This window comes from Rissa tridactyla, chromosome 14 (genome assembly GCF_028500815.1).
Source record: "Rissa tridactyla isolate bRisTri1 chromosome 14, bRisTri1.patW.cur.20221130, whole genome shotgun sequence".
NCBI classification, from domain to species: domain Eukaryota; kingdom Metazoa; phylum Chordata; class Aves; order Charadriiformes; family Laridae; genus Rissa; species Rissa tridactyla.
The window spans coordinates 11,748,289-11,762,117 of NC_071479.1; the positions used below are offsets into that span (position 1 = coordinate 11,748,289).

At 54.8% G+C, this 13,829-nt stretch overlaps 1 protein-coding gene across 3 annotated transcripts in view; it reads left to right on the forward strand.

Annotated features, from left to right (window-relative positions):
- Positions 1 to 13,829, forward strand: part of RGS3 (regulator of G protein signaling 3) — an 87,552-nt gene that overhangs the window by 40,363 nt on the left and 33,360 nt on the right. For 2 of the 3 annotated variants that reach the window (XM_054220793.1, XM_054220794.1), the window contains 2 exons: positions 1,011 to 1,122; positions 7,371 to 7,411. In XM_054220793.1, the coding sequence (XP_054076768.1) occupies positions 1,011 to 1,122; positions 7,371 to 7,411 (153 nt within the window). Of the gene's footprint in view, positions 1 to 1,010; positions 1,123 to 7,370; positions 7,412 to 9,252; positions 9,616 to 13,829 lie in introns of those variants that run through there. The other variant, XM_054220796.1, reaches the window with a different exon arrangement.

Below are 13,829 nucleotides of genomic sequence, written 5' to 3' on the forward strand. Positions count from 1 at the left end.
CCACCTGCTTGCATGCTGCGTCCGGCGCCGAGAGCGGTGTGTGGTTCGGCAGCGTGCAGAAGGTCCGGCATCCAGTGTGCCCGCTGGCGTTCTGCAGCCGCTCCCTGGCATCTTCGATGTTTTGCTGCAAGCCCCTAATTTCTGCTGGAAATTAGAGCAGGGCAGGCTCCGACCTCGGCTACTGCCGTAGTGATTGCACCAAGCCGCTCACCCCCAGTAGGCTTCTGGGTCAAGGATCTCCAGTGCAGTGGAGAAGCTCGTTCTTCTTATTTTAAAGATCGCCCCAATCTGTGCTGATTGAACTAGGGACCTCAGGCATGCGAGAAGCAGGACAAAATCTACCTTTTGAGCAGTTACCAGTGCTCCGGAGTAGCTCCCAGCTCCGAGGACACTTGAGTGGCTGCTCAAGCACAGGGCTGGGCAGACGCTGGGTTCAGTGTTTGCTTTCCACCCGTCAGCGTGGTTTAAAGGTGTCAAGTTTGTTCCCTGCAGCTGCTCTCACGGGTTCTGCTGCTGTAAAAGCCAAACTGTTATTTTCTCAAAGGGAGCAAAATGGGGCATGCAAAGACGGAGAACAGTGAGAAGCTCCACCGTGAGTGCATTCAGAGGGATCACGTTTGCTTTTAGGCTGCAACTTCTCCAGTGTGCTGGGATTAGTCGGCAACTTATTCCCTCCTCCGCTCCTCGTATTTATAATTTATGTAAATGGGAAGTGACACGAGAGAGCAGAGGGTGTGTTTGCGTGGCGTTAAACTGTCGGACAGGTTTATCCCTCTTGTCACGGGACTCCACAAGCCTCGGTAGGTGGCTGCCAAGCCGGGGGAGCCTTGTCCAAAGCTTTCTGGGAGCACCCTGAGGGGCGTAGCAGCAATCAGCCCCATAGGGAAGGGGTGCCTGGGCTCCCTGTCATGGCTGGTGCGTCTCCCCAGGGTAGAGGACTTTTCCAGGACGCTGTCTCGGTGCCAAGAGATTAATTCCTTATGGCTTCTTTGCTGCTCTTGTGCTTCCAGGTGACCCTCTTTGTCTACTCCGACCTGCTGCTCTTCACCAAGGAGGACGAGCCTGGGCGCTGCAACGTGCTGAGGAACCCTCTCTACCTGCAGAGTGTCAAGCTCCAGGAAGGTGAGTGTCTGCAGCAGCAGTTGGAGACATTTGGGGCATTTTCTGGGCCACTAGCTATAAAAGTTTCTGGCCAACAGCAGGATAGCACCCCACTGTCCCATTGCTTCCAGTATGTAGCAGTACCATCCAACTGGTGCTGCCAGATCATCCTTCCTTGGGGTGTAGGGCCAGCATCCCCCTTCCCATCCCTGAATTAACCCAGTCCCCGTGAGCTCCGTCTCCTGGGACACCTCAGGGGCACTCGGGTAGCACCACTTTCCAGGCCTTTTTGGGTGCGTCTCTCAGGGATTTGGGCCTGCTGTTCCCCCAGGTCTTGCTGTGCTGCGTGTTCCCCTTGCTGGTGTTACGCTGCCCACAGCGGGGGCTTGCCGAGGCTGGGAAAGGGAAGCGGAGTCTTGAGGTTTCCCCCATGGTGCCTCGAGAGAGTTCAGAGGTTGTCTCCGAGGCAGTCTGGCTAAGCCCTACTGACCTTTTCTTTGCTGCTTCTCCCTTCAGCCGCCCACGTTTTCCCCCGCGCCAGCATCCCTCCCCCATGCACACCCCACTGGTGAGCAAAGAGCAAACCCTGGCCTCTGTGGGAGGCTGTGGACCATGCCCTTGCCCTCTTCACCTTGGCTGGGCTTTCATGTCCAGCTGAGGGCTCAGGGAGGGCTTCTAGGGCGGGGGGTGGCTTGAAATTAATTACTTCAAGTTGAAATGCTGAGGCCGTACGAAAGATGGCCTTTAGCTACTCGGGGTCAAAAGAGGAACAAACGAATTGCTCTACCACATCCTATTTGCTACGGTGGAGCCACTTCTTGGCCCTGGGCCCAGTCCCACCTTGTTCCTTCTTTGGTGCAGTTGCTCTTTGGGTATGGGCTTCTTTTGTGTACAGTTGCCCGAGTGTGCCAGCCTGGGGCTGGTGCCCCGCTCCTCCTCGAGCCCGGGCAGCGTGTGTCACGGGACCAGGACCCCACATGGGAAATTGTCATTAGATACAAGGAAAAACTTTTCTAAGGGTGAGGCTGGTCAAATATTAAGTTGCCCAGAGAGGCTGCGGGATCTCTATCCCTGGAGGTGTCCAGGACCCAACTGGGCACAGCCCTGAGTGCCCTGATCTGGGTGCTTTGGGCAGGGGCTTGGCTGGAGACCACCAGAGAGGCCCCTCCTGCCCAAATTATTCTGTGAGTGTATGAGCTGACGTCTTTACGCAGCCCGTGGCCCTGACCAAAAGGGATTAATCCAGACCTGGGCTGCTTCCCCAAAGCAAGCGTTTTTCTGGTTGAATTTTGCTACTTCCCGTGACTTTCCCCAGCTGAACTGTGGGCTCTGTGGATGAGCTGCATCTTTCCACGTCCCCCACGTTGTTGTGAGCCTCAGCGCTGGGGATCTGCAATGCTCTGCCGGACACCACAGGCTGCCTCTCAGTTGTTATTTCCCGTTTCCAACAATGTTTCTGTTCCCAGATTAATTCATGGATCTATTTGGTGGGGGCAGAAACACCAGTGAGTGAGATGGGCCACCGCGCCGCGAGCCCTTTAGAAAAGCCATTGAAGCTTCGCTGGGGTTTGTTGAGTTTGTTCTCGGCGCTGCTTATTTCTAAGAAACAGACAAAAGAAATTGTTCCTTGTTGAAGTGCTTGTTGGTCAGCGTCTGCTCCGGGAGCGCGCGCGCGCGCGCGTGCCGCCCCTGGCTGCTCTCAAAGGCTGTTGAACAGCCCTGCTCTTGTTCCCCTCCTTGAAAAAAAAATCACCTTTCCTGGTCCTGGCTCCGCGCACGAAGGTGTGTTTGCAGCTCGGCACGGGAATGTGCCTCCGAACCTCAGGCAGAGCCGTTGGATTTCATGATCGCTTTTCTGCCACTTATTTCCTTGTTGCCATAATAACTCGGCTGGATCACATCTGGAAGAGCTTAAGAAGCCTCTCCGGAGGGGATGTTTGTCTCTGCAGCACCCAGCCGCCCCCCCCACCCTGTACACTGGGAATCCAGCACGGTCGGCTTTCAGGCTGCTCGCCCTCCTGATTTGGGCCGAGCCGCTTCAAAGGCGGGTGGAACGAGCAAAAAGACGTCCGTCTCTTTTGGCAGGGATTTTCTGTTGGTCTCCTAAATAACTGAATGGCACATTAATAGGAACAGGCGTATTGCTGAGTATAACAATTGAGACATCTCCGGTACGCTGAAGACCATTGTGATGTTTCCTGTTTCTGCTGCTCGCCGCACTGTGCGAAAGCAAATCAGTATAATCTGCTTTACAATGCTCTGTCTTCCTGCTTTAGAAGCCGAGCGTGGCTGATGAGCACCACACCGGCCAATGTTTCCAGTGTGGCAGGGCTGGCTTCCTCACTAGATACTGTGGGAATTTCCATGCGGAGGTCGCCGCCTCTCTGGGATCCTGGCCTCCCTGGGTGGGTGCCCTCAGCTTTGGGACAGAGAAGAACGCTCCTGTTCTGCAGCCGGGTTGAGGATCCCCAGGCTCTGAGCCCCATCCCCAGCTGGGATACGGCCAACAAGGACTTTTCACGTGCTGCCTTGCTGTCCCCGACATCCCAACCCACCGTGTCTTCCAGCAATCAGCTCCAGGATAGTCAGATGCTCAGAGTACGATGTATGGGACTTCTGATCCCCCGAGGCTTCTCCCCGCTGCCCCGAGGGTGCTGGGAAGTACCCAGGGCTTACACCTCCCTGGGGACATGTGCCACAGAGGGTGACAAGCTTGTCCCTTCTCGGTAGCCAGGTCTGGATGTGCACAACAGCTTTCCTCTCTCCCCACGCGCCCAGGGCCCCGCAGCACCCTGCCCTGTGAGCTCCCCTTTGGGTGCCCGATGCTGAGCAGATGTGAGCGGCCGGGGAGTGGGGTGCCCACCCTCTCCATGGGCATTGCCACCGTCCCCTGGGCCATGCGAGGAGGCTGTGGAAAGGAGCAGGACCATCTTCCCTCTTTCCCATCTTTTTTGACCCAACGCCCAGGGGGCACCATCCAAATCCTGTGTGCAGCGGGTGCTTTCCGTGGGTGGCACGGGGAGGTGGCAGAGCCGGGGGAGCTGCGGTGGTGCCGGGAGCTGCGTAAGCGCCTGCCCCGCGCGTCACCGTGGGTGCGCAGGACGGGGCTTAGCTGGAGAGGGGACGTGTCCCCGCAGAACTCTCATTCTCCTCTTGCCTGCGCTGAGCAACGCAGCAGCCCAGCCCTGGGGCAGGGACAGGTCAAGTTACTTGGAAAGACAAGCCAGTCGCCATCACGACGCATCAGGAAGAAACTGAAATATCTTCAAGTGAGTTTGTTTTGTTTTGTTTTTTTTTTTTTTTTTTTTTTCCTCCCGCTTACTTCTTTTAGCGTTTTGCTGAATTTGGCTGAGGGTATGCTCAGTTCAGCTGTCAGAAGAGGTGCCGTGTGGGGAGCGGAGCCCCGCATTAGCCCGGGCGCTGGCTGCCACCTCCCCAGCACAAGATTTTACCTCTCCCCTTTGTGGTTCTCCGTGGGGCCGGAGAGGAGCAGAGCATGTTGCACAGCTCCAGGCCACAGCAGGCTCCGGCATGCCAGCCTGACCCTCCGGAGACTGGCAAAAGCTCCAGTGGAAGGAATGCCAGCAAACCTGGTTTGTGCTGAAATCCACGCTGGGGGCTGCCCTTCCTGGCGCTGCCATCGCTCTCCTGCCTCCCTGCGCGCCTCGCCGGGGATTGGCACCCAGATGAGCCCAGCTAGTCCCTTACCTCCCATTTTTTTTCTCTCTAAAGGCAATTACTGGTAGAAAATGTGGGATTTAAGTGGTTCCTCAGCTGAGGCTGTGTGTCCCGTAGGCACTGGGCTGCTTGGCCACGTGTGGCAGCGAGCCTCCGAGGGACAGGGGACAGGAGCTGCTGGGGGTGGAGGTTGCTAATGCCAAGATTCAGAGCTCGATGGAGAGGAATTTGGAAGGGAACTTAATTCTGATGGTTTTGGGCTTTGTCAGGATCACTCGTTATTGCAGAAGGAATAAACAGAGGCCCGAGAGAAGTGAGGTCATTGCTCCACCTTCACCTTTCTTTGCTGAGGGTGCATGTCTCCAGAGGGTGACTTGTTCCTCGGATCAGCTGGGAAAGCCGGGGTAAAGCTCCTGAGGAAAAATGGCTGGGACGCGTGAGTCTTCTGCAATCTGCTTTGCAAGGCGACTGGGAGAGCTTTGGTCACGGTGCAGGGAGGAGCAGAGAGCCCAGCTGAGAAGATGGGGTGGGTTTTGTACTGCTGACCGCTTGGGAAGCAGAAGCGGCAGAAGAGGATGGTGGATGGTGGCTCAGATCCTGCCTCCAGACCCTCCCTTGCGGGGGGAAAATACGCTGTCTGAGGAGCTCCCATTGGAGGCTTTGCCTTTGCAAGGAAAGTGCTCCGTGATGGTCCTGCTGGGATTTATGGAAGAAGGTGCCAGCTCGAGCATTGCTGTGGAGAGCGGTGAATGGATTTTCTGTGGTGCAGAGTGAGGTGCAGGCTCCCAGCCAGCCCCGTTCAGCGTGTGCTGTCGGCATGGCCCCCCTTCTGGCCGTGAAGGTCTGGAGGGGCAGCGCTGATGCCCTGTGGCTATCAGCCCTGCAACCCTCGCCTTGCCCAGAGCAGACTGAAGCTTATGGAGACACACAAGGGCTCCTCACCCAAGAGGTCCTCAGCAGCGTTCCCGGCGGGGCTGGGCTCAGTGTCCTGGTGTGGCACGGTGTCCTGGTGTCCCCAGAGTGATGTCCCAGCCCTTATCCTGCACCACGCATTAAAAGCGGAGCTGGCAGCGGAGGCAGCCCTGCCGTCCCCCAAAGGGTGGCTGGAGGGGGGATGTCCAGCACATGTCTTCAGGCCATTGTGCTTCTTGTGGGTTTTGTGTTGCCCATGGAGTGACTCAAGAGGTATTGGAGTCCCTCAGTGGGTCACGGCTCTTATCTTGACATTTGGCTGCTGCCTGCGGCAGAAGAATTGCTTTCCTCTGGGGAACAGGGTGTTTCCACTGCTGCACAGAGCCTGTTCCCAGCGTTAGCACGGCTCAGGCTGTTGAAATGAAGCAGAGCTTGTGCTGACACTGCTTTGAGTAGGATCTGCGGCCGTGCCCAGACTGCAGATCTGATCTCATGGCAGAGATAATGTCATTAAAAGGGTTATGAAAGCTGCAGCCCGGCGGTGCTGCTCCCTACCAAGAGCGCAAAGGTGGTGTGGGGCATGCTGGTGAGAAGGAGCGAGCTGGCTCCAGGAGATGGGATGTTCTGCTTTGGAGTTGAGGTGACCCTGTCCGGTGGCAGCTTTGTGTCCTCCTGCGAGGCTGATGAATGCCAGGAGCTGGCTTCCCTTGGGCTGGGGACACTCGTGTCTCACCAGCAAGGATCAAAGACCAGGGCAAATCTTCACAAATGACTTCTTTTTGGGGACGGGGAATGCTGGGCCTGCAGGAACCAGCCTTGTGGAGCATCTGGAGTGTAACACATCCCCTGGGACAGCTGGCAGCAAGGTGGGAGCTGAACTAGGCTGCTCCATGACTTAGCAGGACATGGATCGCAACGTTGGTCATTGTATTGCCTCCAGCACCAACTCCTTTCCTGAAGCTGTGGAAATGCAAGTCCCCTGCCCAGGTCTGCTGAGTGGTGCCATGCTGGATGGAGCTTGAGGAGTTTGGCCTCAGCCTGATGGAGCAGGATGAGCTCTGCCCCATGTTATCTGCTACCATTGCCCTGGGATTCGGCTCCATCTCCTTGGAGAGGCACTGGCCCCAACCACTGGCACTGATGGAAGCACTGGACGGAGTTACCACCAGCCTCACCAAGGGCTTGGGGCAAGAAGCTGGGAATGAGCAGGGATGTAGGAACAGGAGCTGCTCTGGTCAGTCCTCCTGGGAGCAAAGTGCCCACAGCAGGGAGACGGGAGAGACCCGGCCCCGGTGCCCAGGATGGCTGCGTGGACACTGTGGGGCCTCCGCAGCCCCCGGGGCGGGAGGGAATGGGGCTGCACGTGCCATAGCAGGTTGGGCAGAAGAGCCTGTGCGTGGCCTCTGAATGAAACAAACGTTTTTCCCAAAAAGGATAAACCCAAAGGAGAACCCGGGGTAGCGCGGTGAGTCCCCGCAGGATGCCGTGCGGCGCAGCCTGCCCAGCGCGCGGCCCTGCAGATGCAGCATACATCACTGCCGGATCGCAGCCTGGTACCGGAGAATGACAACAATAAATATTCATTAAATGCTGTCTCGTAGCCAATGCCTCTGCCAGCGGCTCTGCTCGCAGAAATGCACTTGTAGCTTAATTTTGATCCTGGTTTTTCTTCTTTCTAGGTTCCGAAGATCGGAAATTCTGCATCCTTTACCTCGCAGAGGTGAGTGTTGCTGTTCTCCAAATTAACTTTCTAGTGGGAGCCGAACACATACTGACAACTCTGATCCTTTCTGCTGGGGCGAGGAGCACTGAACGGGCTGATTTTTAACTTCCTTTTAAAATAATTTGCCGGAGGTCTGGAAAGGAAACGTAATGGCTGTAGCCAGAATATATTAGTAAGAAGCTGCCACAAGGAGTCTGTGAAGGGGGAGGCTGGGCAGCACGGGGTTTGCTTTTCCCCTTCCCCCCGCGCGCAGTAGGTGGATCTTCCTCCACGCATCTCGCTTGCGATTTATCTTGGGATTCTTTCGCCCAGGGGGAGATTTCCTTGCCAACTGTTTTGTCTTGATTTTTCAGGCATCTTGCTTTTCCTTGTCTGCAAGCACCCCAGGTTTGAAGCCCTCAAATAATATAGGGAAACTCAATGTAAAAGACACACAATCGTAGCTCTGGAAACCTGTGTGGCTGGTACGTGGCTAAATGCTCTAAACAGATTTGGAATCACTCAGACGTTGGCACAGTTACGTTTGTGTCGCGAGGCAGCCAAGGAGACTGCAAAATTGGTTCACAGTGACGGGACCTACCTAATCATTGAACGCTGCGGCTTTTTTTTTTTTTTTTTTTTTCCTTCCCCTTTTCGAGTGACTTGACTGGGTTCCTGGTTTCAAGGCCTTGTATTTTCAGAGGTGGAAATTTGGATCTGGGAAAGATCCCCAGGGCGCAGAGGAGAAAAGCAAACATTGCTCAGCAGCCCCGCCAAATAATAAGCTATTGTGAAAGTTGGATGAAAATGTTCAGAATGAAAGTTGTTCACCTTGAGCGGCTGGGATTTGGGCCAAAGCACGACTTGCTGCGTAACTATGGGCTGACGAGTTCTCTCTCACGTTTCCCTCTTGTTCCTTCCTTGTCCCCTCTGTTTCTTCCCGGGGTGGTCGGGCGGGAGCTGCCTCCGGGAAGGGGGTTTGCTCTGTGCGTGTCCCAGCGTAACGCCGGACCGGCGCGATGTCTCCCTGCCCAGCTCCTCCTGCGCCGGCACTCGGAAGGGCTGCGATGGGTGTTCGTCAGCGACATCCCCACAGCGGGACGAGGCACTCCTGCATTTTTCTCATGCATTTGGAAAAATGCATTTGGAGCCTGATGTTTAATTTAGAAGCTTTGGGCCCCTAAGTAGAAGCGATTGAAAGAGAACTGGCTGCGTTTTGTGAGGTCTTGGGAGGGGAAGACTTGTCTTTGTCAAGATGTTATGGAGCGCTTGGCTTTCTTCTGATGTGCTTTAGCGGCGCTTACAGCTCTGGTGACTGAGATCTGTCACATCCATGGCGGCTGGAGTGTGATAGTTGTATAGAAGATGGGAAACATCTGCTTTACTGTGTGTACGCTCCCCTGCGGAGGACGGCAGGTCCGGATGGGCCGTGATTCCGGGATTCTGCAAACCCCTGTTGTTCCCCCTGTCCACCCGGGGTATTTCAGAGGACGTCGCGAGTGGAGCGGGAGCTTCCCGACCCGTGGTGACTGGCAGTGGCTGCTCGCACCCTGCGCTGTGCCAGCCCGTGGCTTTCGGGTGACAGCAGGGGCAGCTCGAAGACGGCACCCTGCCGAGCAGGACGTCCCCCGCGCCACCCCTTCGGGGTTGCTTTGGGGCTGGTCTGCCCCGAGCGGGGGAGATGAGGCTGATGTGGGAACCTGCCGGCGGGGAGGTGGTTCTCCAGCTGCCTGGTTTGGCTGGGTCTTTGCTGCGAGGAAGCAAGAAAGCGGCTTTTTTGTGTGCGCTGTGAGAACGTGGCACAGAGAGAAACAGCCGCCTTCAAGGTTAAAGAGACGGTGAACTTCTAGTCTCATCAGACTCTCCAGCAATGGGCAATTTTGGTTCAAAAGGGGAAGTGAGGTGCAGGGGGGGGACGTGCCTGTGAGTCAGCAGCGAGGCAGGGCAGGACAGTGCCCTCCCGACTTCCCTTCTGGGAAACGGTGACCTGCGATCCCGAGAGCCACGCGCAGCGGGTGACCGGGCTGCAAGGACAGGGGCAGAAACCTTTCGCTTTCGCAGTGCGGGGGTTGCGTGGCTCAGTGAACCCTCCTCGGTGGAGGTAGACCTCAGGCGAACGGAGACGGGCTCTTCTTAAACGATGGGGTGCTGTTGTGGGAGCCGGCCTGGGAGATCTAAGTATCTTCTTCCTGCAGGGAAGCCAAGAAGAGAGTCACCTTCAGGTCATCTCTCTTTTCTTCTTTGCGTTCCCTTTTCAGGAGCAAAGCTTTTGTTACAGGGTTGTGGGGGTGTCACCGGGAGGTTTTAAGTCTTGGTAGCCCCTGGCAGGGAGGGGATGGTCCCCCTCCAAGGCATTCATTCCTGCGGGCTGGCTGCACACGGAGGCATTGCGGGGGCTTGGATGCCTTGCTGGGCTGGTGGGAGCATCAGTTTGTGGCGTTAAGGTGATTTTTGGTGAATTCAAGGTATGTTGGTGGATTCAATTCAAGTTGCTGTCAAATGAAAGCTGGGAAATGAAAATGGACTATGTGCCCCAGTGAACACCTGGGGCTGGGGTGGGGGTCTCCGGGCCAGCCCAGCGTGGCTCTCCCCATTGCCTGACACACGTGGTGTCCGCTGGGTGCCACGCTCCCAGCTGCGTGACCTCCTTTTGCCCTGGTGCAAGGCTCAGCCTCCTTCCCCACTGTGGGAAGGAGATGGTTTCCCTCTACAAGGATGGCTTCCCACGGGCAGGGGCTGGCTCTGCTTCAGGGCTGCCAGGAGCAGGGATGGAGGGAGGCTCAGGAGAGCATCCCCGATCCTTGCAGGGTGCTGGCACTGGCACGCTCCTGGCACACTCGGGGTCCCCACGATGTGGTGCAGCAGTGCCCTGTGGCTGGGTCCCGCTGGCAGACATGGCCGTCTTGGTGCCTGCCTCTGCGACTGCTGATGGCAGCTAGAAAGCTTTGTACAAGGATGTGTAAGGGAAGGATGCTTGTGTGGACATGGCTTTTTTTTGTCCCACGTCACCCTGAGGGGTCTCTCCTCCTCCTGATCTGTTCCTGTCCTGCTCTTTGCGGTAAGTGGACTTGATGATCCCAAGGGTCTTTTCCAACCTAAATGATTCTATGATTCTATTCTATGATTCTTATTGCTCCATCCCTGGGCTTGCCAGCAGCACTTTGCCTGCCGGGAGCCTTTTGTGGGCTCAGCTCTGCCGGTTAGTCCTGGCTGGGATGGGGGTGGTGGGTCTGGGGGGTTTGGTGGTCATCGTTGTCTGAGCTCTTCTGTTGCCATGATCTGGACAGACACATCCATTGCGCTGCCGTGGTGGAGCTTGGGAGGTTGGGAGAAGCTCCTGTGTTGCTGTTTCTTACCCACAAATCATCTGCAATGAGCAGTAATGTATTTAGTGCTGCCGTGAGTTGAAAGGGAGCCCACGGGGCCGGGCTGATTTTGCGTTTGCTGCCGGAAGAGCTCTTCGCCGAGACTTTGAGCTGCCGGCTCCCGCTCCTTCTATCTGGAAGGTTTGTGAGTAATATTCTGACCCATAAAGTCACATTTTTGCATTTGGATCTGGCGTGATCCAGAATAAAAGTATGTTCCAATATCTGTGAGCTGCTTATTTAAAACAAGAAAGAAAATTCCAACCTTCAGGGAAAATGGAGTGTCATAAAAAAATCTCCTGCTAGTCATCCTGTCTAATCATGCGTAAATAAATCACTCCCCGGAGTTTAAGTCCTGTACATTCTGGTTATTTACAGTCAGATAGCAAACGGTAATCTCTATAGCCCGGTGCAGGTCCCAGCAGAAAAGGGGCGTTTGTTTTACAGGCTCTTCCGCGTGTGAATTGCAGTGCCCGGAGGTCCTGAGTGCTGGTGGGGCACGTGGCCTCCTGGAAGGAAAGGGAAAATACAGGTTGGTGTTGGGAAGAACGCAGAAATAGAGGAAGGTTCTCCACTGAGCTGTACGTTCTTGGTGTTTTCATTCCTCATGGTGGTCATGGGGCAGCTGCGATAGTCCCAGCACAGCTGGGATTTTGGAAGTGGAAGCGGTGCCTTTTGATCTGGGGAACACTGTGTATACCTGGAAGCTTGTCTAATTTTTCGAGTTGCCAACTGGTATGTGAAAAAGTTACTACCGATGCGTGCAAACCTGGCCTGGCACGTTTCATTTCAATATTTTAAATCCGAATGAACCAGTTTGAAGTCAGTTGAACAGACCCTGCCCGTGAAAGCTTTGGGCTGATTCGGTGTGGCCCCGCGTTTCTGCACCCCAGAGAATGTGGTGTGGGGGAGTCTGGCCCCGTTTCCCCCCTGCCCGTATCCCATTCCCTGCAGGGCTCGTACACCTCCTGCGATGACATGTGTAAAACCCGCCAGAAGAAAACATTTACTGCGTGGTGGGAATCGGTGGCCTCACAGGGAGCCAGTCCAGAGACGTGAATGTGGTCCAGGACTGTATTCACACCCTTCCCCGCTCCGGAAATATCCTACTGATAGGAAACTGCAGATCAGTGTTTTATTGCATTGTTAGACGTTTTTGATTTGAACCCAACACGTTTGGACCAAATTGACTTAATATCAAATAGCTCAGTAAGTTTTTCATTTGAAAAGCGCTAGAAAAATTGATCTTTTCCTCTGGAAGTTTTCATCTGCAGGAGTTTCTCTTCGGAAACTGCTCCGACAGAAAATCTTTCCAGTAGCAACATCCTGGCCTGCTGCGATGAGTGCACTTACAGACCCGAGCAAATGAGTGCTGCGGATCTATGCTTGATCTTGTTTTGCCTTGGAGATGTGCAGCCCAGCTCTGCACGGGAGATCCTCTAGACAAGTGTCAGAGAAATGCCGTTGTCACCCCTTGTCTCCCTGGCTCTATGTGGACACATCCCTGCAGCCGTGGGGTCCCCCGTGGGCATCCCCGAGCTGTGTCCCGGCTGCGGTCAGGGGTAGGCTTTGAGTAAGTGCTTTTTAAACTGGACCACAACTGTCGCGAGAGGCGATATTGTGGCTTGTGTAAATGTGCTTCGCTCCATAGTCTTCGCTGGAGGTGTCCCAGCCTGCTCCGTAGGAGAATTAATTTCCCAAAGCTCTCTCTGTTCCTCATGCATGACTAATGACCTTAGGGACGTGGCATTGCCCATTGCTGTCCCGCAGGGAAAGAGCAAGGAGAACCGAGGTTCCCATCTCCGTACAGGGAATCTGAATGCCGCAAAAGCAGTTTATGGATGGTACAGAGGGCTTTAAGGCTCAGGGACACGCTGTGACATGACAGGTGTTATGCATCCGGGTCATTTTGAAGCCAGCCGTTCCGGACACGGCGTCGGAACAGTTTGCAAGGAACTTTGTTGGGCACTGGCCCGGCAGATCCAGAGGACGCTTAGGCAGATGGTTTGGTGATAGGGAAAAGGGCAAAAGGGCTGGCTGGGGGTGACATCAAACCTACGCTCCCAAACCCAGCTGAAGTGAATCTGTTTAGTAAAGAACTTAAAAAGGAGTTATTAATGAAAGAGAGAGAAAGAGTACAAATGGAGCACAACAAGAGCAGATGCCCCAACAGGCGCTTGGCTTGATATGACACAACACTTGGCCCGAAAACCTAGAAAGACAGGAAATTGGTGTTGTGCTTAATAAATAGTGAAAAGCCCTGGTCTGAAACCTCAACATCTTCTGCTGTGAGCAGTGCTCTGCTAGGGGGGGCTTGGGAAGCCTTGCTCTTCCTTAATTGCAAACAATCATCATCGACGTGGTAGAAAACAGCAAATAATGCCTGATAAAGTGTGCGTATGACTTGACGTTTGGGGAAGGAGGAGGCGATAAGGAGGACAGTTCAGTGACAGAGCAGTGGGCGTTCGTTGTTAAGGTGGGGGAAAGCTGATGACAAGTTTTCCTGTGATCATGGGGACACACAGGTCTGTGAGGGTCACAAGTGACTGATAAAAGCTTTTTGGGGGAAGGATGATCAGCAGCCGTGAGCTCCTGCGGCACAAAGGCGGCATCAGTAATGATAAAAGTTTGAGATTCAGTCAACTTTCCCATTCCTCTGTTTTCCGACCCCAAAGTGACACCCAGAAGACTTGCATTTTGAGTTGAATTTGGGTGGTTTTGGCAGGGGACTAAGCAAAGGAAGTTGTTCCCCTTTTCCTTTTTCCCAGCCTTGAGGAGGATCTGGTGCCCTGGGTTGGGCTCTGCTATAGTGGCTTCTCCTCCCTCGTTCCTGAGCAGCCTGCAAGATGCCTTGATCCCTCCTTTTCGAATGCTCCACCTGTAGTTTTGGTGCTTAAAAACAAGAAAATACCCCCAAAATGCAATGACAAAATGGCCAGTTTAGAGATGTGAGCTCAGAAAACCTCGGGGCTGTGAATGAGACACGGAGACCCCAGCTCTGACCCCAAACCAGCGCTGGCCAACGATGCAAGAGCACTGCAGGGTGGAGGTGTAATGGGTTTTAAATTCCT